The following is a 27,288-nucleotide window of genomic DNA, read 5'->3' on the forward strand; positions in this document are numbered from 1 at the left end:
TTCCTCGCGCGTATGCTCGCTCTTTGTGGATCCGTCCCCGTCTATTCGAAAATTAAAAAATACCCGAAAATAGTGACGTGACTTTTCGTAGCATCTGTCATCCCGATACATTTTTTTATTCGTTTAGAGTTTGTCAATTGACGTTTGTCATCTTAGCCAAAATAAGGGTGTAAAAGGAGAGGGGGAGATTTTTTCATAAATTTTAATTAGAATATGTGTCAAAAAGGGGTGAAGGTGAAGCAGATATTTCTTACATATTCATGCGACCAGCTGACGGTCTTTCCACCGTGATACAACCAGCTGGCTGCCGTTCCTCTACCAACAGCAGAGCGACAGCTGACATCCACGAGGGCTCATTACTCTCTATTAAGGGCAAAGGCCTTTAACCACTTTACAAGTTATCGCCCGCGATGCGATGATTGATGAAATTTGAGCCTGGCCCGAGGTCAATGTCAAAAATCGCAATCGATTAAAAAATATATTTAATCATCGAACCTGCACACAAAATTTCACGCGAATCGTTTGAAAATTGCGACCTGTAGAGGAGAATATAATATGCAAGATTTTCATTGCTGCTGATCGAAAGAAATAAAATTAAGAAACTTAACTCCGAAGGGTCAAAACCTATCCTTTCAACCCACTTCATAGATGACCACTGAGTGACTTCCAGATAATTAGAAATGAAAAAAGTTATATTATAAATTCATTTAATGACTTTGATTTATAAATATGTATAAATAAGTATTGTATATCAAAAACCACAACCCAAATGGCAGTATACAGAAAAAATATCTCCATGATACAATAATCGTATGAAATTACAGGATTTCTGAGACCATAGGCGAGTATTACAGTTAGCGTGAACAGCATTGCTTTTGATTATTACTAACTTTGCGATGTCTACAGGGAAGACACGAACGAGAAACATACAATCAAACGTCTATGACCCAAGGTCGTAGGCCCGACGTGAGCTTGTCAAGGCATTTACTATTGGGTCGTGTTTAAGCTCCAACTTCCCCGTTGGTGGGCCTGTCACTTGACGCTTTAGGCCTTCGGCCCTACGCGGAGCTCGGCTGTCGGCCTTCGCTGAGTTTTGAAGCTCACTGTCGGGCCTTATTCATTTGACTTAATCAGCTTAATATTTGAACACCATCTTCTGTTATCTGTATATGAAAGTCAGGTATCGCAAACACTTTTTCAACTCCTCGGGTACACTTGAACAGGGTAGCCATTGACGGAGGCAACTGATACTGCCATCACGAGGCGCATGTCTTCGTACTTCTCTGGGGAAGTCAGCAGAAACTTTTGAAGCATCTTGACGCATATAGTCTTCACAAGTTTAATAGCAAAGTACCTCCCTGAAAGCAAAATGAAGAGTTGGATCGCATAATGAAGCTGAAAGCAAAATGAAGAGTAGGGTCGGTAATACCATAGCATAAAATTGAGCACCAACCATAATAGGAACTTAAAATACACGCAGTACAAGTCGGAGAGTATCACAGAAAAAAAAATCTTACCCATGCAATCCATTGGTCCAAGACTGAAAGGAATGTAGCAATTTGGATGGCGTAGCCTGGAGTTTTCAAGACTAAATCTTTCCGGTTCGAAGGCGTCCGGATTGGTCCAATACCGCTTGTCACGATGCAGGTGGTATATTGGCACCACGAGCGAGCTTCCAGCGGGCAGCGTCGCTTTGCCTGCAACACAAAGTATTACTCCTAGTTTACTACTACGAGTAGTTTAGTATCCTAAAGCTCCGCTAGCATTTTATTGAAGTAAATATACGATAATGGAACACTGACATAACTTTCTTATTTCCCTTTAATCAAATCAGTCAACCATTTCGCTCATGGGCTATTTTGACCTGGTTGTATCAATTTAATCTATTTTCACGCATCCACATCGATAAGAGATACAGGTCAAAGATGTCTAAAAGAGAATTCGGTACATACTTATTTTAATGTCTTCAGCAATGGTTCTTTGAAGCATCACTCCGATAGGGAAGAGTCGAATGACTTCCTTGAACACCATGTCCAGGTACGGCATCAGTTTTAGGTCATCTTCGGTGACATCTCGGACATTATCTCCGAAAACCTCTTTTATTTCAGCATAGACTTTTTCCTGATTAGAAAAAGACAATGTTTATACATTTGCTTTGATAATATTTTGACTGCACGTTATAATTTATCCATTAAGTATGTGAATTTAATATAAACATTAGATCGTTAACTATCTATCTGAAACGTACTACTTACATACAATTTGGTAATAGCTAGGTAATATTATGTGAAGCAAGATTTTGTGTAATTTCCATTTATGTATAAAAATGATAATAAGTATAAAAATTGTAAACGTTATTCCATTGATAATGAATTGGTCAATTTAATTATTGATGAACTAAAATAATTTACTAAATGCGAAATACGGTACGGAATTGGTTATGAAACAGAAAACTGTTATCACCTAAATTGCATGATTCTTAACTTTTTAAGATTATTGTATGCATGTTAGTCTGTATGTATCTTTAGGCCTGATTTGTCTGATAATAAATGATATTCGATTTTGATTTTTGATTCGACTATTAGTGTATCTCGTTCACACTCATGCGTAACTATAGCTTAAATTACAGGCGTAATCGGTCCCGGTAAAGTGATGGAGGGGTTGCTTACCTGGCATTCGGGATGATATGCCATCATTAGCAAAGCGTATGATGTTATTTTGGCAGTCGCCTCTTGACTCTGTAAGCATAATAATAATAAAATTCTTTATTGTGCACTACTAAAGAAAAGCTCATATTATAAACAAAGACAGGACTTAAACATGTTGAGAAGCTGAGTAAAACATTTTATTTTGTAACTAAATAATTTTGTTAATAAATTTTAATAACATATCTCGTGTACAGGCAGATACGTCATAAAACTTTATTTTTTATGAGTTCCAGTAGTTTTGTGTTGCTAGGTCACCCCACAAACTCTCTCCCTCTGATAGATCTATCATCTTTGTGGGATGACCTTGCATTTCTTCGTGAACTCTTCATAATGCGAAGTCTGTTTTAGTATGTGTTGATGTTATTACTTTTTATCATACGTACTGCTGTAAAGAGAGTGAACCATTGTTTCACCAGTTCTTCGTGGCTCGGTAACTGATTAGACAACAGAAGTCTGTCGATGACGCTGAGCTCTGTGTTATGTGTGCTGTCACCCTCTGCGTTCAAGATCTCATTGATCTTGTTTTTGTCCATCGATTCTAGAACTTGCAGTCTATGTTTTACATTTGTATTTGCGATTTCAGTGATCTTTTTAATCAAACCTTTTTGTCTTTGATAATATTTTGTCATCCAGTAAAATGGATCAACTTGAAGGTACCATTGAGTCATTCGCATGAAAACTGTTAAGTACATACTAAAAAAAAAACAGCAATAGCTAAAGTACACGCAAATGTAAAAAGTATTTAAAAGTTCGAGAGTTGCGAGTTTAACCACGCCAGATACTGGGTTCTATGCTAAAAATATATTTTGTATGATGGTAGCATCATTTTACAATAGAAATACGCACTAGAATAGATTTATATATTTATCTATCAGGGTTTATTATACGCATCACTGCCAACACAGGCATAAAACTGACGTTTGTTAAATGGACTTCAACTTTCAATCATTAATTTTATTAAAAGGGAATAAGTATTTCGCGAAACTCTGCGTAGGGAGCGCCACTACCACAATCTGTCACAATCGGAGGGTCTACCGCGAAACAAGAAAATCAAAATTTCGTTATCTAACCTCTCTGTCACGCTTGCATATTCGAGCGATGAAGAGGCAGATAACTAAGTTTCGATTTTCGCGTTTCCCGGTAGGCCCATTATAAACAAACCACCTTGATGCATCAATCTTATATTTTATCATCATTGAAAATTTGTCAAAAAACAGTAAGGCACAATATGTATAAGTTACTCTATGGTTTACGCAAGGTGCTAGTGCCGCACTCTGGCGGCAGAACATTGCAGTAAGGCAGTGTCTTACGTGAGCGAATAACTCGCGAACGCGAAGCGGCGCGGGTGAATTCAATCCTTTGATACCTATGGAAGTGTCCTACGTGGGCGATCTCCGAATGTCGTTGGACCGCCGCGCCGCGTCGCATTCGCGAGTCATCGCCGCTGCGTACTCCCAGCAAGACAGACGGACAGACGACCAAGTTTACTGTTCCACTTATCACATTTCGAGTTACAAACCACAAGAAATTGTACAAAAAAGTGTTCTCACTCGTGTGCTTCGTGTAGAAATTTGATATTCATATTTGGTAGGTTCATGGTCTGTTCCTTTGTCAATCCCATTAATGTACCTGAAAAATTAATATCTTTTTAGGTATTTCTGAATCACATGTACCATCAGCCGTAAAAGGGTAAGTCCACGGGACTGTAACGTCTGTTACCAATTCTTTCGTGTGTCCTTACATTAATTAAGCAAAATTTAGTGTCTGTATGTCTGGCGCAGCCTTACAGGCAGCATATATCAGGGGGAGGGAGGGGAACGTAAAGAACCATATCCAAACCACATTTGTTTCGAGCTGAATATAATTTGTTTATCTTCCCCATACATTAGAACTTTAGAACATAACGTGACCGAATCATGAGAATTATACGTAGGTATAATGTTAGTGACACTAATGTTCAGTCTGACTACACTTACGGCAAACTGTGTAAGTGGTGTCCAAGACGATGTCATCATATATGTCAAAAGTTCTTCCTCCCGCTTTAGTCATAAACCGTTTTACAGTAGCATTTGCTTCGTCGTTGATTACTTCATCGTAAGCCTCTAACGCCTTTTTGCCATAATTAGGAAGTACCGTTTTTCTGCAGATTCGCCAACTAGGACCTAGAATGTTTGGGTTTTAAGGGTAACTTGTACCATCCCACAAACCCGGGGTAAAGCGTTTAAACTGTTAACCCAGTGTCAAATTGTACTGGTAACCAGAGTAACTCCAGGTTTAACCAGTTAACCCCGGGTTAGCGAAATGGTGCAATGGCGCTAAGAAATTGTACATTAGGCAACACTTCACACATTAACTTGCTGGGTATAATATGGTATATTAGCAGCATTCTCTGCTCATAAATTATATAAGTAGCAAAGTACCTGCGCTGAAGAAGGCCCGGTTCTTTGCTTGCGTGCTTTAAAAATTTTATACTCAAAATATACATTTCATAATAGTCAATGGATCTAAATTTTGCTTCCATGTTTGCTAGTACCGTAAAACCACCCAACTATAGTCCAAAGCTCCCAACTATGGTCCACAAATAAACTAAATTTTTCTCGTTCAGGTGTGTATTCTACTATATTTTTGTAGTTCTAAGGCAAGGATGTTTATAAATGAAAGGTAAAACTAGGAGTAAACCAAAAGGAACATTGGTATAGATACTTAATTTCCTTTCGAACTTGTGGACCATAGTTGCAGTATTGGACTATAGTTGTGTAGGTTTACGGTACTACAAAACAAAAGGACAAGTTCAAATATAAAAAAAAATATGGGCATTTTTTGAAGCAGGTATGTTAAATATAAATATTTGTGACCTTGCCATAAGGACGAAATTGGCTCGTATCTTTATACGAATAACCTGTCAGAGCGTCCTTATGGCAAGCGACAATGTGGTACATTTTGCTTAAGGACGTCACATTTATTAAGAGTGATCTTGAACAATTGTAATGTTTCATCAAACACGCTTATTTGTAAATAATTTCGGAGGTACCTGAACCACTAAGTAGGCCGGATCCGCAGTAATCTTTTATGTACTTATACTGGGGGCCTTTAATACTGGTCTTCTGGCTTTTGAGAAGCGTCTGCGAAACGAAAGACATATATAAGTATTCATATGCAAATTGAAATACTCGTATAAAACTTTGAGTGTATTTTTAATAACCTGTCAAAATATAGCTATCTGTCAGTTTCGAAAGAGCCGTATCGCCGTTAAGTTATATGTACATTTAGTTGATATGTTGAATCGGTACATGTTTACCTGATCACCATGAACCTTGATATCAACAACCGGTGTGAAATAGTGGACAGGGGGCAAAGTAACAAAGAGAGCGACAAACACAACAAGTAATAATAACTATGTACCTAAATCTTAGAAATATATACTCGTATGATCAATCCGTATCAAAATGTAATGTGATCATCCCGTTAGGTATGTATATGCTTTTATTTAGATCTGGTCTTTCTGTTTATATTCCAATTGTTTACTACAGGTTCGTTCGATTTCAAAGAATCTTGAAATTTTAATATTCGTAATGCGTTTTAACTTACTCTAGCTACTAAAACATGATATGCACAGAATAGGCCTCTATATTTGACCCTTGGTTTATTTTTATTTTTAGAATTTATATGCAAACATACACCTATGTTACCGTCCCAGCCCTATTACTCAAAATGACAACATTTTTATATTTTCATATATAAATATATATGAAAATAGATACAATATTTTTTACTTTGGTTACAAGGTATCGTTAGTGCGGCATTAAAATGTGCTTTAAATTGATGGAAAAAACCAGCAGTAAAAAGAAGAAAGACTCAATAATATTTATCAAGGAAATTGACAGTGACAAAGCTCACAACATAGCACAATGAAGAGTGATATGGCCCAATTGCCGCTGCTACAACTGTGCAGCAACGCTACTGGAATCACAATCCAAAATGTTCCCTCACTCTGGGATGTGATGAAACCTATAATTTTGTTTTGTCTGCTTTTGGTGAGATTTAATCTGGACTGGATGTCTGTCGATACCCCCCGTCAGGGGTTGAGGGGCCGCTACCGCCTTCCGGCTGCGGCGGCTGTCGCGGGTCGCTCCCCACCGACCGGTGGGGAGGTCAAATTGCCGTCATTTGGGGGACGGTGTGTGTGGCTGGTGTGGGCCAGCTCTTCGCTACCGATCGTTATCTTACCCCACGACCCCTAACCTGGTGATACCGTTTGAGTGGGGCCAGGTTTCGGGGCCGCGGTGAAGGCGACCGGTAGCTTAGCTGGCGTGTGCGGCGTATTTTTTGCTGATTAAACACCAGCATGTTTAATCAGCAAAAAATACTATAAGCATAAGATCGTGTATTCTAACTCAACTAGTTGCGACCAATAGCGCGCCTGATACGAACTCATCAACCAATCGCGTTGTGGCGTTAAACTGCACGATTGGCTCAAATTCGTGTGTGCGTGACACCGCCGTACTAGGACCATTCTTAGTGCTCGTAAGTCGTCCTTAGATATATGTCAATGTGTTGGAATTAACAAAACTAAATCTATCTTACTCTAACAAGTATATTGTTATACTTTTTCTTTCACAGATATAAACTATTGAATAAAAAACAACAATCCATAGTTCCTAAACTAAACAGTCCGCAGCAAGCTCGGTCGAATTTCACCTTCCCATACAAACGGGAGTTTCGTTCTCAGTTCTCACTATGAAAGTACGTGCTGGATTGTAATCAAACTTTGCACATACAATTACGTGAGCTATATCCATGCCTGTAATCAGTTTATATGGTTCCAGCTTATAAAACAAACGAACAAAGCAAAAACGAATTTTCTATGAAAAAATTAAATTCGCTGTAGTTTTTAATTATGGTATCTGAAGCTGCATACTCTAATTACAGGCAAAGATATACCTTATCCCATTGTAAGTACAACTTTTCATAGATATCTAGCTAATTGTTTTAAAATGAGAGCGTAACTACGTTTATCTGGAGAACCGAGCTTGCTGCGGACTCTACAACATTGCGATAAAATATACCAACTCTTATAAATCGCTGATGTATTTTAATTACCTAATAGCCGACATCCAATAAATTACACCATCAAAACAGGATTCTGTTATGTGCAAATCAGAATTTTGTGAAGGACGTTTTTTTTTGAGGAGCGGATTACCTAATTGTTTTACAAGGTGGTATAGTTGTTGATACGCGAACAAGCGAAACGTTGCAAAATTGAAACGTAAAATCTTAAGCGTTGCGAGGATTTCAAGGCACGAACTAGGGTTAAACAAATTTTGCCACAAACACAAAATCTTTCATTATGTACACCATATTTAAATGTCAATTCTACGCCAGCTAACATAAGGAATCAACTTAAAAATTTGCATCACATTACTTTGCCACTCTTGTGGCATGCAAACATCTTTGTTTTTATCATTTTAGCTATACCCATCACTCAAAAAGGAGGATAATGTTTATAATGGCCATAATACCACATAAGTGTAGTTCTTAATATCTTCTTCTTCCTCGCGTTATCCCGGCATTTTGCCACGGCTCATGGGAGCCTGGGGTCCGCTTGACAACTATTCCCAAGATCTGGCGTACGCACTAGTTTTTACGAAAGCGACTGCCATCTGACCTTCCAACCCAAGGGTAAACTACGCCTGGTTGGGGTTAGTCCGGTTTCCTCGCGATGTTTTCCTTCACCGAAAAGCGACTGGTAAATATCAAATGATATTTCGTACATAACCTCCGAAAAACTCATTGGTACGAGCCGGGGTTTGAATCCGCGACCTCTGGATTGCAAGTCGCACGCTCTTACCGCTTTCTTTATTAATTACCTTAATGTCATCGGGGTCGTTCACAAAAATATTAAGGTCAGGTCCAATCCATACCCTGAATAGGTCACCATACTCTTGCAGGTACCTTTCAACTGTATTTGTTAACTCTGTAACAATAAAACATTTCATTTTATGTACTTTCAAGATGCTTATACAAAAATAGCCTCAGCTGAGGTATTTGCCATTTTTAGGGTTCAGATTTTTGGCGATTTGGGGCGAATCTGTCTGTTTCTCCGTCAGTCTGTTCCGTTGCTAAATATCTCGGGAAATAAGGTACGCCAGGGTAAGACTATCACCGAGGCAAGACAAACACTTGTATGGAATCCTCATCCCCGAGAAACCAGCTTTATCATGCGAACGTCTAAGGAGTGGAATTCACCTCCTGCAAATCTAGTCCAAGTCCACTATAATTTGGATCTTTTTAAATCGAGAGAGAATATTTTAGGTAAGCATGTTCCATCCTAGACTGCATCGGCACTTACCATCAGGTGAGATTGTGGTAAAAAAAACTTGACTATTTTCATCTTATCCCATCTTACCTTACATACTTACGCTATCGATTTGAAATTTCGATTTATTATATACAGCTAGCTTGTTTAGCTTGTTTTTGACTCTGGTAAAATTTAATTTTATGTCTATCTTAATATAGAATAGAATAGATTTTATTTGTATTGATTGTATATTACCTAAAATTACTTTTTACACATAACAGTGAGCAAAACAATAATAAATTTCTATGCAAATATATATTATTTTTTAATATTAAAAAAGGATTTTCAAACTCTTATTTCGTATTTTTTCTCTTTTTTATTATTTTACTCACTTTTATGCTATTTTTTGGTTAATAAATAAAATACTATCTGAATTTTCAAACTTAGTTCACAATTTAACCGAATTTGACAATAAATTTATACAAGGCTTCGAGTATTACCTTATAATGTTTGTGTATTAGTAGGCTTTTTAGGGTTCCGTAGCCAAATGGCAAAAAACGGAACCCTTATAGATTCGTCATGTCCGTCTGTCTGTCCGATTATGTCACCGCCACTTTTTTCCGAAACTATAAGAGCTATACTGTTCAAACTTGGTAAGTAGATGTATTCTATGAACCGCATTAGGATTTTTACACAAAAATAAAAAATAAAAACAATAAATTTTGGGGGTTCCCCATACTTAAAACTGAAACTAAAAAAAACTTTTTTCATCAAACCCATACGTGTGGGGTATCTATGGATAGGTCTTTAAAAATGATATTGAGGTTTCTAATATCATTTTTTTCTAAACTGAATAGTTTGCACGAGAGACACTTCCAAAGTGGTAAAAAGCGTGTCCCCCCCCCCCCCCCCCGTAACTTCTAAAATAACAGAATGAAAAATCTAATAAAAATATATGATATACATTGCCATGCAAACTTCCACCGAAAATTGGTTCGAACGAGATCTAGTAAGTAGTTTTTTTTAATACGTCATAAATGGTACAGAACCCTTCATGGACGAGTCCGACTCGCTCTTGGCCGCTTTTTTAATTTTAGTTGCTTTAATAATAATCTTACAGGGGATTCTAAGGACGTCTTTCAACAGCGACGCTCTAACCTTAAGTCCCAGAATCGTTTGTTTCGTTTGAATTTGGAATCTTGACTTATATAATCAAAGTTAAAATTACGTTTTGGTATAAAGCCTTTAAAATGGTCTATGGGACCCAGGAGGCTTAACTAAAATCCCAACTCTGTGCTCAATGATAAAGAGTTCCAAGAATATCATATATCAGCAGATTCAGAGAACCTTAGGTACCCAAATGGGTTAAAAAAAAGTCCTACATATGTATACACGTCAGAAAACATAAATCTAAATAAAGTACCTGACCCATGTAAGGCCCAGTACCAAACAAGGCCCACTTTTAAAATATTACATCCTTTTTACGAAAATGGTTACAGTTCATATTAAATATTGTTTTCTAAAAATAGACCGCAGATTTGACATGTCCACCCATCTTGTCAAAAAAACTTTTTTAGCTGCTTTTGTCAGCATCTTTCTTTTATCGATTTTTGATCTATACAGCGGTGGCAGCATGGTTCCATTTTTATCACTTGTCACTATGCCTGTCACTTTCGCGTACTCACATACTTGTTAGAACGTGACAGGCATGGTGACAAATGATAAAGAGCCGACCATCTTAGCCCTCCAGCAGTGGCAGTATGGTTCCATTTTTATCACTTGTCACTATGCCCGTCACTTTCGCACTTACATACTTGTCAGAACGTGATAGGCATGGTGACAAATGATAAAGAGCCGACCATCTTAGCCCTCCTGGTTATTTTAATGAGGTATGTGATAAAAACAGGTATTCTATCCTTTTTTATCATTAGAAAATTCAGTACAACGTAGTTTTTCTGATGTTTTAAGGGTGTATAGGAAATCCTTACCTTCAGGAGGGCCCACTATTTGTAATGCGTTACCCAATATCGGTATCGTAGGAGGACCAGGGAGCTGATCGGAAATATCCAGCAATTTCTTATTCTTAATCCGCCATCCCATCCAGTAAACAGACACAGCAGACAGCACAAGGGCGATGAACCAGATCATTCTGTAAACAGGAAAAATAATATCAAAAACAAATAAAAGGGAGTCATTGACAGGTGATACGGCACGTGAGTCGACGGATGTTTGAAACTTTTTTTTTCACTTATCGACTGTAGATTGATTTAAGATTGCGTACAACTATACTATTGATTACAGTACATATGGGGCTACTTTATAGCACTAGTGCGAGAAGTAGCATATTACGTTACTGTGTCGAACATTTAAAGGGCCATATGTACTGTAAAACGTTGTACGATACATGTGCGAATAGGTAATTCGCAACTCGTGTCGATTTAAAACACTCCCTTCGGTCGTGTTTTAATTTATCGCCACTCGTTTCGAATTTCCTATTTTTCGCACTTGTATCGTAATGTACTATTACAATACGCAGTAGTCAACTAAAAAAAAAGACTAATCACCTGCCGCCGCGCCAACATAGAAAAGGCTGAACGGGCACGGGTACTGAGATACAATACATACCAATTTTCATGAATTTATTAGGTTTTATAGTAAAAAAATATTATTTTAGACTCGTAGAAAAAGTATTGTATAAGGTCATGATATAATAGAGAGCTTTTCAGTCAAGTACCGTGTTTAGGCAACGAAGCTTGCTAAGTTGCTTAAGTAAGGTACTACTAAGTATGTAATTTTTACGAAACAATTTAATAAATAATATAAAAAAATCAGGAATGTATTATTTGATATTTAAATTTTAAATAAAATAAAATTACCAGCCAAGCTGCAACACTAAAAACTGATTACAAATATGATTTAAATATTAAAGAATCGGAAAAAAATACAGTCAAAATAAAATAGGCATTGAGAGTTAAAAAAAAGTAAAGTGTAATGATTAAATAGATGATAATAAATATTAATTATGATCACTTAGTTTGTCCTAATAAAATAATTACAGTAAAGGTTCTCAGTAATAAGGTTCCCCAGTAATACATGCATCTGCCTTTTTCTGTAAAATGTTCAATATTTAAACCAAATTTTAGTAAATCACGCTTTTTGTTTTTAAAAGTTCAAAATAAGTGGATTTTGATTTTAAAAAAATCTAATGGTTTTAGAAAAAAAATATTAGAATGTAAACTTATATAAAAAGCAGTAAGACCCTGTTATGATAGTTACATTTCTTTGTCATATTTAGTTGCACTAAGGAACAAAATTATATTAACAAAAATGACACTATAGTTTTCTTGTCAATATCAATTTAAAAAAAAAGTCATTTACTGTCGCAAAAAAAGTACATAAAGCAATATAGCGTATATTTATTAACTCACCTCTTAACGCTTTCACTTACTCACGTAAAATTTGGTAACATTAATGTTTAATGTTTTTAAAATTCGTACATACGAACTTAGTTTGAACTGTAATAAAAATTCAAGCACCGCACTACACACATTGAATGCAGATAAACTTATGATAATAAATCGAACATTGGAAGGCTTCAAGGTTAGGGGAAAGGAGTACAAGACGATTACCATAAGCAAGAATATAACACACATCAAACAAACAGGATGGCGTTTACTACTGTCTATCTTACTTTGGTCATACTCAAAATATTTAATCTAATAAGTTTTACACCCTGGTAGTTAAGCTGCTCCATATATAGTACTTTTCCGTAAAATCCAACGCGTCGCTCACGCCGCCACTGCCAACGAACTGAGGCAAGGAGACATGCCGTCTTGCTAAATAATTCAAGTAGTTGGCGTTAGGTGTTTGCGTCCAACCGAAAAGGATCATTTTACCTCTTGGGATCAACACATGCAACTTTCCCCTACCAAAAGTTTCCAAACTAACGCACGTAATGCAACATTTATCAACAACAAATAAAGTAAATACTAAAGTAAATTTAAAATTTGGCCGTTTGTGACCTTATCGTTTTCCTGGTTGCATCCTAAAGGAGTCCGGGTTCCGCTTATCCAACCTAATCCCGAATGCATGAAACGTGCATTAAACTCTAGTTGATAAAAAAAAATAGAAAATGCCTACTCTGTAGCTGACTTTTAGTAGCTTCAACTGCTCTTGATCGGCCGCGGCTTAACTTGGCAAATTTTGGGCAAATGGCAAAAAAAGTGATATAAAAATTCATCAAAAAAAACCTCATCATGGAGTGTGTACGAAAGGAGCCTCATCGAGCAACTTTTAATACTGGATTGTACAATGTTGTGCTGGCTAACCTAGAGTCATGGCAAGCTAAGTTACTTTATAAGACTTAAAAAGCGTGTATTAATTAAAACTAAGTACCTAATGCTACTGTATTTTTGTGAACATAGTGAGTGCCACAATCGCTCAGCGACTAAGCTCCTAAAATGATGCATAAAAAAACGGCAATGAAATATATAATAATACAATGAAACTTGCATCTGTCTTATCGCTGGGAAAACGCGAATTATAAATAAAATAAATAAAAAAAACTCAATATATGAAGCTTGTATGGTAACATAATGGCCTTTCAGGGCAGTAAAAAAAGTGGTTGGAGAAATCCTGCCTTGGCAGGTTTCTATCTCTGTCACGTTACAGCTACAATGTACGTCATCGAAAAACAGAATGGAAAAAACGGATTATAATAGCTAAATTAAACCTGTTGACGGAGTTATGCCTTGATCGGCCTCATCTTAGCCTGACCACATTTTTTTTATAAATGTGGTCGGACTGCAAAAACTTCCTATAAATAAATATTATGCGACATTTTTACACAAATCAACCTAGTCCCATGATAAGCTTAATAAACCTTGTGTTGTGGGCACTAGGCGACGATATATAGGCAGGCTTAGGACTTTTGGTACCATACCGTGGTTCTAGAATGAATGGAGTCGCAAAATTTATTTTTTTCACAGTCAAAGTAAATATTTCATGTATATTTATATGTGAAAATTACGTAAATGCTAGTAAACAGACTATACGATTGGGGTGGTAGGAGGTTCGTTTTTGGAACATAAAATTTTTGAGTTTTTTTTTCTTTGTGCCAATATGCATACTTTAATGTTTATAATCAGAAAATACATATTTCAATGTTATGATTATAAAATATAAAATAAAATAATACTTAAATATAAATAACCTAACAACACAAGACATTAATATGAGTAAACACGTCTAACGATAAACATACATAGACATACATACATAACAAAGTATTTATTAAATAAATAAACAACAGTGTCATTTGAGGTGTCATTAATAAAATCTAAGGCAGGGAAAGATAGTATTCCTTAAGGTTTGATTTGAAGGAGGTAATAGATTAAGAACGGATTAATTCAACAGGGAGAGAGTTCCATAGTCAAATAGCTTGAAAAGTAAATGAGCAATTATTTTTATTTATTATTTATTTATTATTATTTTATTTATTTATTTATTTAAAAAAAAAAATTGGAAGATGAAGATAGCACAGATAGGAGCAAATTTTGAGAGGATCTAACAGAATTCAGATAAGAGAAACGCTCTTTGAGATAGCGGGGAGTTGCACCATTAAAAAGTATAGAATAAATAAAAGAAAGTATGTGGGAGTTACGACGATGAATATCTACCCTCATCTGTCATTTATTTGCGATAAGAAATAAATGATAGATAATATTGATATTGACACATTGCAAATAGGTTGCTTAGTAAAATTGCGTACCGACAGAACACAATAATTACGTTTTATAAATCTTGACTTGAGACTTCATTTCAAAAATTTATGGAATTCAATGACCATCTAAAATACCATCTTATTAGTAAAAGTTCTTACCTACCTTTTTTTTTCATGCTAAATTTGACCAAATAAGGTTCCGTTGTTTAGCCGTAAAACGGTGACGCAAAAATAAACTTAGTGACTATCGGCCCGATTCGAAATTTTGACACTTACATATTTAATCCATATGGTATATTTAGCAAATGTTTGACGTATTTTAAAGTTCGAATCGGGCCGCTTCACGTTTATAATTATTAGTATTAGTAGGTCTATTGTGATTTTTAGACACGAAGCTGATTATTATTGACCGAATAAATTTGCACCCATAATTGAAATCTTATACCTTTAAACGAGCAATTCTTGTATATATATATTTCTGTGATCTCGGAAACGGCTCTAACGATTTCGCTGAAATTTGGTATATGGGAGTTTTTGGGGGTATACAATTTATCTAGATTAGTCTTATGTTTGGGAAAACGCGTGTTTTCGAGTTTTCATGCGTTTTTCTTTCGACGCAGAATATGGTCGCTAATTTCGTGTTACCGGCCACTATCCGTCTGGTCCAGCGGGTTAAGACGCGGACTGCTAAACGAGTGTTACGGGTTCGAATCTCGCCCGGTGACAGACTTTTTTTTTTTTTTATATATTTAAGTTTATATATAATTTTTTAATTTTTATTGTTTTAGACAAGTTTAATTTTGTAAAAAAATTACCTATGTAATAAGAGAAATTGACAATAGATGGCGTTACTCTGTGACAAATGCTGTAAGGTTAAAATCGATTGTAAATAATAATAATTGTCAGTTCACATTTTACTTTTTAAGTTTATGTAGATTATCACATTTATCACCTATACACCACCATATTACAATAAATAGTTATAACCGAGCAAAGCTCGGTCGCCCAGGTACTATGATATTTATTTACGTCATCAGTATTTGCGTCACCGATTTTATGTATGTATAATACTACCTATAGAACAAAAACCACCTAAGTGCGAGTTGGACTCGCGTTGCAAGGGTTCCGTACATCACTCCATTTTTGTCTCTCTGTATCTCTGCAAACTGTAAACCTCACGATGGACTTCATATAACTAAAAACCGACTACATAAAAAATCCGCGCCACGTACCTATATGAGGCGTTGCCCGACTATATCAAGCCTACCTACTACGCGACGAGAGCATCGGATCACGAGCAGAGCGCCCTGTAAGTTACCCCGTTAATATTTTATTTATTTAATTAAGAAACAAACAGTCGTTTACAAACAATTTTACAAGAATATTTCTTAAATTAAGACCTGGAGTTTCCTTATTGTATATAAATTGCAGTCTATAAAACAACAAACAAAAATAGGTACTAGGTAGTTAAGTTTGAAGGTATAGGTAGACTCACGAGAGCCGGCGGCGCACGTTTTGTGCACAATGAGGATGCCTTTGGTTCCCAGGACTTTACGTCGGCCTTCGCCCGCCTCTTTGAGTAGGTGTGAGGACGCCGTAGGCTGCGTAAGCGTCTGACACTGGACTGCGCGCAGTGCTTCTCATACTTCAGGCTTATCAGTCGAAGGATCAAGGGCGCTTCAAGCGCTGCAGGCGAGGGCACCCCAGGACGCTCGCAGCGGGCTTAGTTCAACTTTGTAGCATGTGGGCGCTGCGCCCGGATAAGTAGTTATATATACGCCAGCGGCCCGTGGTTGGAAGACAATATCATACTTACTTACTTACTTACTCCGTTGGCTCAGCGACCCAAAATGAGACTTGGCCTCCGACACAAGACAGCGCCACTTTTCTCGGTCCTGTGCGACCTCTCGCCAATTGTCGACTCGAAGCTCGCGCAGATCCGCCTCCACCATGTCGCTCCAGCGATACCTAGGGCGTCCGATAGGACGTCCTCCTGCTAGGCGACCCAGGTACGCTCTTTTCACGTTCCGATCTTCAAGACAATATCATAGTTAATACTTATTTTGCTTTACCAAAATCAAATTACACGCGTAGATATGGTATAGGAACCGGATTGCGGATTCAAAATCTACTTTCCCTGCGAAATCCTTGTTTTAGTGGATAAATCAGGAGCATGCAAGCAATTATTTGAAATGTGCTACACGGTATCATTCTTTAACTATTAGACTCCATCGAAAATAATTTTGCACCGCCTTTAATAGCACGAAGAGGGTAACCTAAACATAATTTATTTTCTTCAAAATTTGCCATGTAGAGTTATCTTGGTTTGACTTTATTTTATTATTCGTGACCGACTTAGGATTACATAAGGGCAAAAATTGTTCAATGACGTTATTTATTTAGCTACAAGAAAGACGTTTCGAATGACACCTCATTTGTCAAATTATAATTAGTAATTTTAGAGAGAAAGAGAGAGAGAGAGAGAGAGAGAGAGAGAGGATTAGAGCCGGCGTAGCTTTATTCGACGTTCATAAAAGTTTTGGAATATGCCTACTTGAGAATAAGTTTTTATCAAAAAATAAATTTTTGATACAAGCTTTTATCGCTGACTGTACTTTTTTTCCACAAGCGATTATAAATAAATACTCAACCTCTCTGATTGCGTTGTCTTATCACAGAAGCCTAATGGCCACCTCCTGTCTCCATCATCATAATAAGTCCAGTCTCTAAGACCACGATCGTGGTCCATAACAATTGAAAATCAATTGTGTCTGGAATCTCCGTACTCGAAGCATTAAGTTGTTACGTAATAATTAACAGCATCTTATAGTGACGCATATCAATATTAAAATTCTTTAATGTTTTATATAAATATATTGAGACTTGGCCATCGCACTAAATAATTGAATTTACATGTGTTTTCAGGCGATTGAATTTACACGTGTTTTAAGTACGGAGATTCCAGATAATGCTTCGAGTACGGAGATTCCAGACACAATTGATTTTCAATTGTTATGGACCACGATCGTGGTCTTAGAGACTGGACGTATTAAGACAGAAAGTCGCTTAAGTAGAGACTGAATAAATTAATAACCGACTTGGTATTACATGGATCTCACAACTTTTTACCGCAGAACAACTGAGTTGCGAGACTTGGTTTTTTTGACAAGTATTGTTTTTGATGGGATCTCATTTCTTTTTGTATTTACATAAATAAAACATCGTTACGAATAAAGCCAATATTGAAAAATTTAACTGAAGACTTGGCTGTATGGGCTTAATCTTCTTTGCGGTCTTTTCTAGATTTTTTAGTTTTTCCTTGATTCATACACCAAACACTACTTATATTCCAAATTTGAAGCTTCTAGGTCTGCTAGAAGTGCCTTAGAATTTTGATGATCGGTGAGTCAGTGAGTGACAAAATTAAGAAATTTGACCCGTTATAATTCTTAAAATACTGGTTCAAATTGAATGAAATTTGAAATATACCGTGTCTTTACAATGCCTGCATGGTTACTGAAAATTTCAGTCTTCTAGTTTTATCCACAACGAAGTTACAGGGGGTCGAAAATGGTCTGAATTGCTTCGAGAAAAGGATGGTACGGCCGTGATGCTTTTTTGCTCGACTTGGTGGGGGCACTACCGTGCCCCCAGATACTGCTTTTGCTTTGCTGTAGTCGGCTAAAATATATATAAAAAAAAAAAAAAAAATACTTACTTCGTTAAGTCATCACCACGAGCTCACAATAAGTGCCATAGCCGTTAAAGGCGCTTAAGTCCTTTGAGCCGATCATCGCTATATTTAACATTTTCCAAAAAAACTAAACAACAGAGAAGTTCTATGTAACTATCAAACTTGCTCACAAAATTTCACCAGAGCCGGTAACACCTTCGCAGCGGCTTCGGCAATTAGTGTAACTCGTAACTTAAGTGTTTTTTTCTTAAGTCCGATTTACCCTTAACTGATAGATTTCTAATAAGTTTTCCTGTGATCTTTAGATAAAGAATTATTTTGTATACTTTTTTCAAAATTTTAGACCCAGTAGTTTTGGAAATAAAGGGCCCCAATGGTCATTGTTTGCCTATTTTATTGAATTACTTAAAGCTAATTATTTCAAAATAAAAATATAATATTTTGAAATTTTCATAATAAGCCCTTTCATTTGACATATAACACGATATACTTTGCAAAACTATTATTTTTAATTTTCTCGTTAACCCCCCAAAAGTGGCCCTTATGTTTGAGATTCATTTATTTAAGTTACATGTCCGTCTTTGGTTCACAGATTTACATATGTGTACCAAATTTCAACCAACTTGGTCCAATAATTTCGGAGCAAATAGGCTGTGACAGACGGACAGACAGACAGATGCACGAGTGTTCCTATAATGGTTGCGTTTTTTTTCTTTTGAGGTACGGAACCCTAAAAACCAGTCAAACTTGAGTCCTATTAAAAATATTTTTTTCTTTTCGTAACATGTCTAACGACTAGATACGATTTTAAGAGGAAAGAGGACGATCGATTCTCCATACAAACATATACCTTATTTTCCTCCCTGACTTAGTGAATATTGATTGTGCAAAATATTTTTACAGAATTTTATGTATTTTAGTCATAGCTATGATATTTCCGGTCGAGTCGGGGTAAAGTTAGTAGCAAAAAAACAGGTTTCATACAATTTTTTAAATGCTCCTAACACTTAAAATATTGAAAAAATCGAAAACCATCAAATTGTGTAAAAATATTTTCAATAATGTTAAAATCCAGAGAGGAAAATAGGGACTAAGTTTGTATGGAAAGGCGGTTACGGGGGGGGGGGGGGGGGGGGGGGGGGAATTAGGATTCGAATCCATAAAGTCGCTAGAGTTTATTAAATTTTAAGCAACCGTATTGTGGTCTAAAATTTCGGTAAGAGTTCTTAAAAACTCCGCTCTCTGAACCAACGGCACCTTAAGTTCGGAAGTAGATGATTTTTTTTTAATACCACGTCGGTGGCAAGCAAGCATACTGCCCGCCTGATGGTAAGCAGTCTCCGTAGCCTATGTACGCCTGAAACTCCAGAGGAGTTACATGCGCGTTGCCGACCCTAACACTCCGCACCCTCGTTGAGCTCTGGCAACCTTACTCACCGGCAGGAACATAACACTAAGACTGGCTGCGGTTGGGCTCTGCTCTAGATAATAAATACTAATAAATAAATCTTTATTGTTAAAAACATAAATCTGGAATGACATCCGCTGTGATGTGCCCTACCACGCAAAGCGAGATGACATTCACAATGCCTATTTCTCTCCTTTGGACGTAGTTTAAGAACGTACCCGGGTCCGAGGACGTACCCGGGTCATGTTTTTGTATATGCAAAGTTTCATACAATCCAACACGTAATTTTAAAATGAGAACGAAACTCATTTGTATGGGAAGGTGAAATTAGGGAGAGTTTGCTGGGGACTCTTTACATTATATATGTATAGTTTTACGTAATATTCCATATTCTTACTTATTTCTTAGTAGGTTTACATTTCCTTAGTACGTATACCGAATATACCGATAGTAGGTAAGTGTGTGTAGGTAGGTATGATAGTTTAGTTCAGTTTGTTATCTATACTGTAGGTATTAGATAAGCTTTTTTCATGCATTATTTCTACTTATTCTCTTTTTTACTTATCTTCCCTTTCATTTCAAAAGGCTCCAGTTTCCCCTGAAGGTCTCTTTCGCCATGTCCATAAACAAGTCGCAGGGGCAAACTCTCAAATTCGCCGGAATAGACCTACGACAGGACTGTTTCTCCCACAGTCAGTTCTATGTAGCGTGCTCCCGCGTAAGTTCACCTCAACGTTTGGTTATATTGCTACCACTTTCAAACATGGCAAAAAAATTTTGTTCATGAGGAAGTACTTTAACAAGTATAAAGTTGTTGAACACTTCATGCATTTTTCAGAACATGATGCCTACATGCGTTCATACAAACATACGGGTCAAACTGAGACCCTTTTTTTGCCTAATTCGCGGGCGAAGCCGCGGGCAATAGCTAGTATGTGTTCAAAATCAACTATTATTTATTATAAATATCGAAAATATATTGGAATCCATGATATTGCATTGTAATAGCGCGCCTATATGGACGTTTTTAGCGGTTATGTAATAAACAATGTTACGAAATAACTAGTCTACAGGTCAAGGCAATTTAGAATAAAACGCAACAGTCCCAAACCTTAACCACTCGTTTCTAAATATAAATGTATAACTGGTTTTCTAAATATAAAATATAGTTGCAGTAATAAAATAGTAATGTGCCCACAAACAAATAGGCACAAGATCAATAACTACTAACTATACTTTTATTTTTCTTTCCACTCGGTAGTTGAGCTCCTACAGTTTTTATAAATGCAACATTGCAACGCATGCAAAAACGCAACGGTCCCAAACCTTAACTACTCGTTTCTAAATATAGAGGTTTAACTGGTATTCTAAATATGAAATATAGTTGTAATAATAAAATAGTAACGTGTCCACAAACCAACAAGCACAAGCTATCTACTTTTACTTTTACTTTGCTTTCCACTGGGTAGTTGAGCTCCTACAGTTTTTATACATGCAACATTGCAACGCATGCAAAAACGCAACCGTCCCAAAACTTAACTAGGTACTCGTTTCTAAATATGGAGGTTTAACTGGTATTCTAAATATGAAATATAGCTGTAATAATAAAATAGTAACGTGTCCACAAACCAACAAGCACAAGTTATCTACTTTTACTTTGCTTTCCACTGGGTAGTTAAGCTCCTACAGTTTTTATACATGCAACATTGCAATGCATGCAAAAACGCAACGGTCTCAAACCTTAACTAATCGTTTCTAAATATAGAGGTTTAACTGGTATTCTAAATATGAAATATAGTTGTAATAATAAAATAGTAACGTGTCCACAAACCAATAATCACAAGCTATCTACTTTTACTTTTACTTTGCTTTCCACTGGGTAGTTGAGCTCCTACAGTTTTTATACATGCAACATTGCAACGCATGCAAAAACGCAACGGTCCCAAACCTTAACTACTCGTTTCTAAATATAGAGGTTTTACTGGTATTCTAAATATGAAATATAGTTGTAGTAATAAAATAGTAACGTGCCCACAAACCAACAAGCACAAGTAGGGATTGCAATCCGGTCCGGCGGATCCGGTAATCCGGCCGGATCCGGCACTTTTCAGGCACTACCGGATCCGGTAAAAATCACCGGATCCGGACCGGATCCGGTATAATAAAAAAACGCCTAAATACAGCACGCGCTGTGCGTTTCAGACGAGGAAAAGGCAACGGATACGAGGTATGAAGTTGAACAGAACAAAAAACGAATGAAAAAGTTTAAATTTAGTAAGATAAAAATATTTTTATTATGACGATGACTGGGAACAGAAGAGGATTTCTTCTTCTTTCATGTTGGTGGCACGATATTACGATTACATAAAGACTGTAATAGAAGGAAAAATGAAAGGATGGAGAAGCCATGGAAGGCATTTGTAATTTATGCTAAAGAGAAGGTTCATGTCGTGTCATAATGTTGTGATAGGAGATTAACCGACTACAGTTGGGCTCATCAATATGTGTGAATGAAGAATATATGATAATATTGATAATCTTTAGTTTTCTCCGATATATGTATATATATATGATAAAATATAGATTCTTTTCTATTCAAATTTAAGAGAGAATCTTTTGTCTTTACAATTTCATCCAATCTTATGCAATTTCCTTCATCTCCTGGTACATGCTACTCTACGTCTAGCCAATTCTTTATTTGATCTACGTAACTTTCCCTTTCCGCGATGGTTTTCAATCCTACATTCTATTATTTTTCGCATGAGATCGTCGTGTCGTGTGTTGTTCCTTATAATTTGACCAATATACTTTTCCATAAATTAAAAAAGTACTATTTTTTTAAGTCATACAGTCTACTACTTTTTCGGACAAATAAATTAGAGCAAGATAATACTAGAGCGCATTTAATATCATAATTGGTTAAAAGTAAAATATCTTCGTTAAAAGTAATAAATAATAGTAAGCGTAGGCGTTGAAAATAGAGTTCCGGTTACTCTGGTTATAATATTAGCGGAAAATCGTTGAACATTAGAATTTTTGTTTGCCGCCATATCTATTGTCGAGTAGCAGTACTGAGAGTTCCGCTACTCGATGCTAGATGTCGACTACGAAAATAATAAGCGTTTTGGTACCAAAACTGATGTACGGAGTGAGCAATCTATGTGCTTCTTATTTCTCTATGCTAGAATGGATGTCAACGTTAGAGTTTGTGAGGAAAGATAAGAGTCGTGGAATGTATGGGGCCCAATACATTCCACGACTCTTCTCTTTCCGAACAGACTCTACAAAGAATTAAATCAAAGAACAGTTACGAAAACTTGTCCTTTCAAGGAGCTCCAATTCCCACCCCACACCGCATCATGGAAACTAAGCAAATTTATAATTGTAAACGAAAATTTGAGTACTTTTGAATGGTTAAATATAATAAATTACCGATTAATTTTTTTTGTTTTTAAAGTGATATTGACATTGTGACACTTTTTACTACCAAGTTCTATTTTATTGTTAAGAAGTTATTTATTAACTTCAAATTATAGATTTAGGAATACGTATTACGCAAAAAACTAGAAAAATATGTCATTTAATTAACTTTTATATCCCTATACCAAACCGGATCCGGTCCGGCCGGATCCGGCCGGACTACGGCCAAAATCCGGCCGGATCCGGCCGGATTGAAAACCAATCCGGTTTGCAATCCCTAAGCACAAGCTATCTACTTTTACTTTGCTTTCCACTGGGTAGAGGAGCTCCTACAGTTTTTATACATGCAAATTTGCAACACATGCAAAAACGCAACGGTTCCAAACCTTAACTACTCGTTTTTAAATATAAAGGTTTAACCGGTATTCTAAATATGAAATATAGTCGTAGTAATAAAATAGTAACGTGCCCACAAACCAACAAGCACAAGCTATCTACTTTACTTTTACTTTGCTTCCCACTGGGTAGTTGAGCTCCTACAGTCTTTATATATGCAAACTATATCACAACTTCATTTAATTAATACAACAATATTATAGTGGCAATGGTCTACTTTAAAGCGGTATATGTATATACATACCTACCTTTCACAAAAATGCAAAAGCAAAGCACGCCTACGCCTGCTTCCAGCTCACAGAACAATATAGGTCTGTGTTCCCGCCAACCGACTGACTGGCCTATGATCTATTAGAAATATGAAAAAATAAGTATCAAAGTCAATTAAAAGTTTTAATCATGTGTCGAAAGATGGCAGTAAATTTACTGTGGCTAAAAAGTTTTCTTTGGCAATCCACCTCTATTTCAAATTATCTTTGGTAGTAAGTAATACTTTAATGCTGCGTAACCAATTTGTATAATATAATAAAAAATTACGCTATACACGTGCCTAACATAAATCAACCAAACCAACTTCCCTAAACAGCCCATGAGTCCATGGAGCCCAAGCTGAATGGGATATAGCAGTAGGGATGACGCACTATGGAGCTCTCTGAACTGAACCGGTCCGGGTCAAAGACGTTCGGATCTGATCAGAACTCCTCGTCAATCAACATAATTGAAAATCAACACAGTCAGGGAACTGCCTGCCGGGAGCGTAACGCCGTGATCTGGAAAGTAAATGTACCTATTAGTCTAATTTAGAAGATTATTGGTTTCATTTAGAAGATTAAAGGGCCTACCGCAAACCTCGTTCTATGTGTTGCTCCTCTGTCGCGCTTGTAACTTCGTAGGTAAGTATGACAGGGAGGCAACACGTCGAATGTGGTTCGCGGTAGGCCCTCAGTGCGGGCAAACGACCCGGACCCGGGTATGTCCTTAAACTACGTCCACGGACCCGGGTATGTCCTTAAACTACGTCCACAAGAGAGGTATGGGCATTGTGAATGTCATCTCGCCTTGTGTGGTAGGGCCCAGCACAGCGGATGTCATTCCAGATCTAGAGCAGAGCCCAACTGGGGAAGTACCTCCACCTTACAGAAAATCGCAGCCAAATAACACTAGACCCTACGCATAGTGTTGTGTTCCTGCCGGTGAGTAAGAGCTCTGCCAGAGCTCAACGAGGGTGAGAGGGGGTTAGGGTCGGCAACGCGCATGTAACTCCTCCGGAGTTGCAGGCGTACATAGGCTACGGATACTGCTTACCATCAGGCAGGCCGTATGCTTGTTTGCCACCGACGTAGTAAAAAAAAAAAAAAAAAAACGACAACATTATGCTGTGACGAACCCATTTTCAGGCACGTTTTGTTCTACTAATTATTATTATTTTATTCCTTATATATACGGTGCCGTAAAATGGGGTCAATCGCGGGGTGCATAGAGAAAATTTGAAAAAAAAAAACATGTTTACAAACGTTCACCACTATGATCAGTTTTTCAGCATACTAGGTAAAATATGTATGCTCCACGGTAATACCAAAAAAAAGCCCCATAATAGTTATTTTACTTTGAAGTAAGTCCTCGCCGACGTAAGAAATGAAGCCTGTCTAGCCTTTATTTTATTAAAAAAATATATTATTAAATTATAATAAAATTTGGTAATATTTCTTATAATAAATTAAAAGACAAATTTTCTCTTTTATATAAACGATAAATTACTGGTATATCCTTGATTGTTAAAATTTTCTGATTAAATCTATCTTTTTTAACCGTATCTATTTTTACTGAGGTTGTTCTTTTCCTACGGAGGCCCTTGGGGGTCACGACCCACACGATGAAAAACAATGGGCTACATTACGTAGCTAGCTTTTATGACGGTAAAGCATTAAAATATACAGTATGATGTGTCAAATTCCAATAAATTCATCCTTATAATTTAACTATAAATTGTTTCGCACCTGGCAAAGATCTCAGAACCGATCAATTATGTATCAACCCCTACCGACGATCCAAAGTTGTTTTAAAATTAAATATATTCAGTTCGCAAAATTTTTCAACGGGGCATATATTTTCCTTTCCTCGTAAAGCAGAGACGCGTTCTATATGGATTTCGTACTATCTATCTATGGGTTTCGTACCTGGTGCTATCTCTATTGCACGCGTAGTGACTACCGGCATCATGGGCGGGACAGCATGCGCGACTTCTCGAAAAATATATTCAAATATAAAGTACGTACTCCCATCTTAAAGGCTTGCAACGCACTTGCAACCCCTCTGGTGTTGCAGGTGTCCATGGGCGGCGGTAATCGCTTACTATCAGGTGATCCGTCTGCTCGTTTGCCTCCTACAGGAGGCAAACGATACATCATAAAAAAAAAATTAGATATATTACAGGACATTATTACACACATTGACTAAGTCCCACAGTAAGCTCAATAAGGCATGTGTTGCGTGTACTTAGACAACGATATATATAAAATATAAATATTTATAAATACTTAAATACATAGAAAACACCCATGACTCAGGAACAAATATCTGTGCTCTTGCCATTACCAGGATTCGAACCCTGGACCATCGGCTTCATAGGCAGAGTCACTACACACTAGACCAGACAGGTCATCAAATTTAGTGCATTTTATAATGAAAATAATTAAATCAAAAATTTGACATTTGATTATACCATAGATTCATTAAAAAAGCTAATATATTTACATTTTGATACAGTTTTGAATCAAGAAAATAAAATTGTAACGGTAATTTTCGCATGACCGTATACATGTATGTATGTATGTCGCTTTATTGCACATAAACAGGTTAACATAAAACAGACAAAACAAAACACAAAAAATTGCTATGTACAAAGGCGAACATATCTTAGATAAATTAATATAGCACATCCCATGTGTATGTTTAACATTGTTAACACACAAAAGTAGATAACTATGACACGTGTAGTATAATTGCAAGGCCAGTTTACTCATAAATTTCTAAAAAGCATTTTAGATGTTTTTCTTCAGCGCTAAACCGGTTTAAAAGTACTCTCAGTCAAAGAACCGGATATTCGGTAAGGTACAAAGGTACAAGAGGCAAATGACATAAAAATCAGGTTAATCCAAAGATTTGCGCGATAAAACAAAAACCAGATTGCTCTCATCCTGAGCAATCAGATTATGCCTATCATTTTATGTTTTTTTTTGTTATTTCGGAGCTACGTTTTTTGGAGGGTGGTGGATTTTTGAGGCAAGTAATTTGTATATATAATATCTTTTACAGTACATATGGGGCTACTTTATAGCACTAGTGCGAGAAGTAGCATATTATGTTACTGTGTCGAACATTTAAAGGGCCATATGTACTGTAAAACGTTGTACGATACATGTGCGAATAGGTAATTCGCAACTCGTGTCGATTTAAAACACTCCCTTCGATCGTGTTTTAATTTATCGCCACTCGTTTCGAATTTCCTATTTTTCGCACTTGTATCGTAATGTACTATTATGGTTGCTTCTTAAAGGTATTTCTTTTTGTAATATTATCCTTCCAGAGTGTACTTTCTATATAAAATAAGCAAGTAGTAAAAAATATTCAACTTAGGTCATT

The 27,288-nt window shown here is 36.6% G+C and overlaps 1 protein-coding gene across 2 annotated transcripts; it reads right to left on the reverse strand.

Moving 5' to 3' along the window:
- Positions 1–1,135: 1,135 nt before the first annotated feature.
- Positions 1,136–26,031, reverse strand: LOC133528983 (cytochrome P450 4C1-like). Of its 2 annotated transcripts, XM_061866534.1 has the most exons (12): positions 25,923–26,031; positions 23,895–24,416; positions 10,995–11,155; positions 8,576–8,682; positions 5,740–5,830; positions 4,685–4,870; positions 4,259–4,337; positions 3,092–3,401; positions 2,670–2,738; positions 1,953–2,121; positions 1,518–1,697; positions 1,136–1,358 (listed from the first exon to the last, which is right to left on the reverse strand). In XM_061866534.1, exons 3-12 carry the CDS (start codon positions 11,152–11,154, stop codon positions 1,198–1,200), a joined length of 1,512 nt encoding a protein of 503 aa, XP_061722518.1. In that variant the 5' UTR covers position 11,155; positions 23,895–24,416; positions 25,923–26,031; the 3' UTR covers positions 1,136–1,197. The 2 variants fall into 2 exon arrangements, with proteins under 2 accessions (XP_061722518.1, XP_061722517.1); XM_061866533.1 differs by lacking the exons at positions 23,895–24,416; positions 25,923–26,031 and adding an exon at positions 12,435–12,978.
- Between the last annotated feature and the right edge of the window lie 1,257 nt (positions 26,032–27,288).

Source organism: Cydia pomonella, chromosome 20 (genome assembly GCF_033807575.1).
Source record: "Cydia pomonella isolate Wapato2018A chromosome 20, ilCydPomo1, whole genome shotgun sequence".
Classification (NCBI taxonomy): domain Eukaryota; kingdom Metazoa; phylum Arthropoda; class Insecta; order Lepidoptera; family Tortricidae; genus Cydia; species Cydia pomonella.

What these genes read in the sequence shown, in the direction of transcription:
- LOC133528983 (XM_061866534.1), bottom strand. Translation starts at nt 11,154, where the DNA reads ATGATCTGGTTCATCGCCCTTGTGCTGTCTGCTGTGTCTGTTTACTGG. An exon ending in CACCACTTACACAGTTTGCC is followed by an intron (nt 4,338 to 4,684) that starts GTAAGTGTAGTC and finishes TTAATTTTTCAG; the next exon opens with GTACATTAATGGGATTGACA. An exon ending in GGTTCACTCTCTTTACAGCA is followed by an intron (nt 2,739 to 3,091) that starts GTACGTATGATA and finishes TTATGCTTACAG; the next exon opens with AGTCAAGAGGCGACTGCCAA.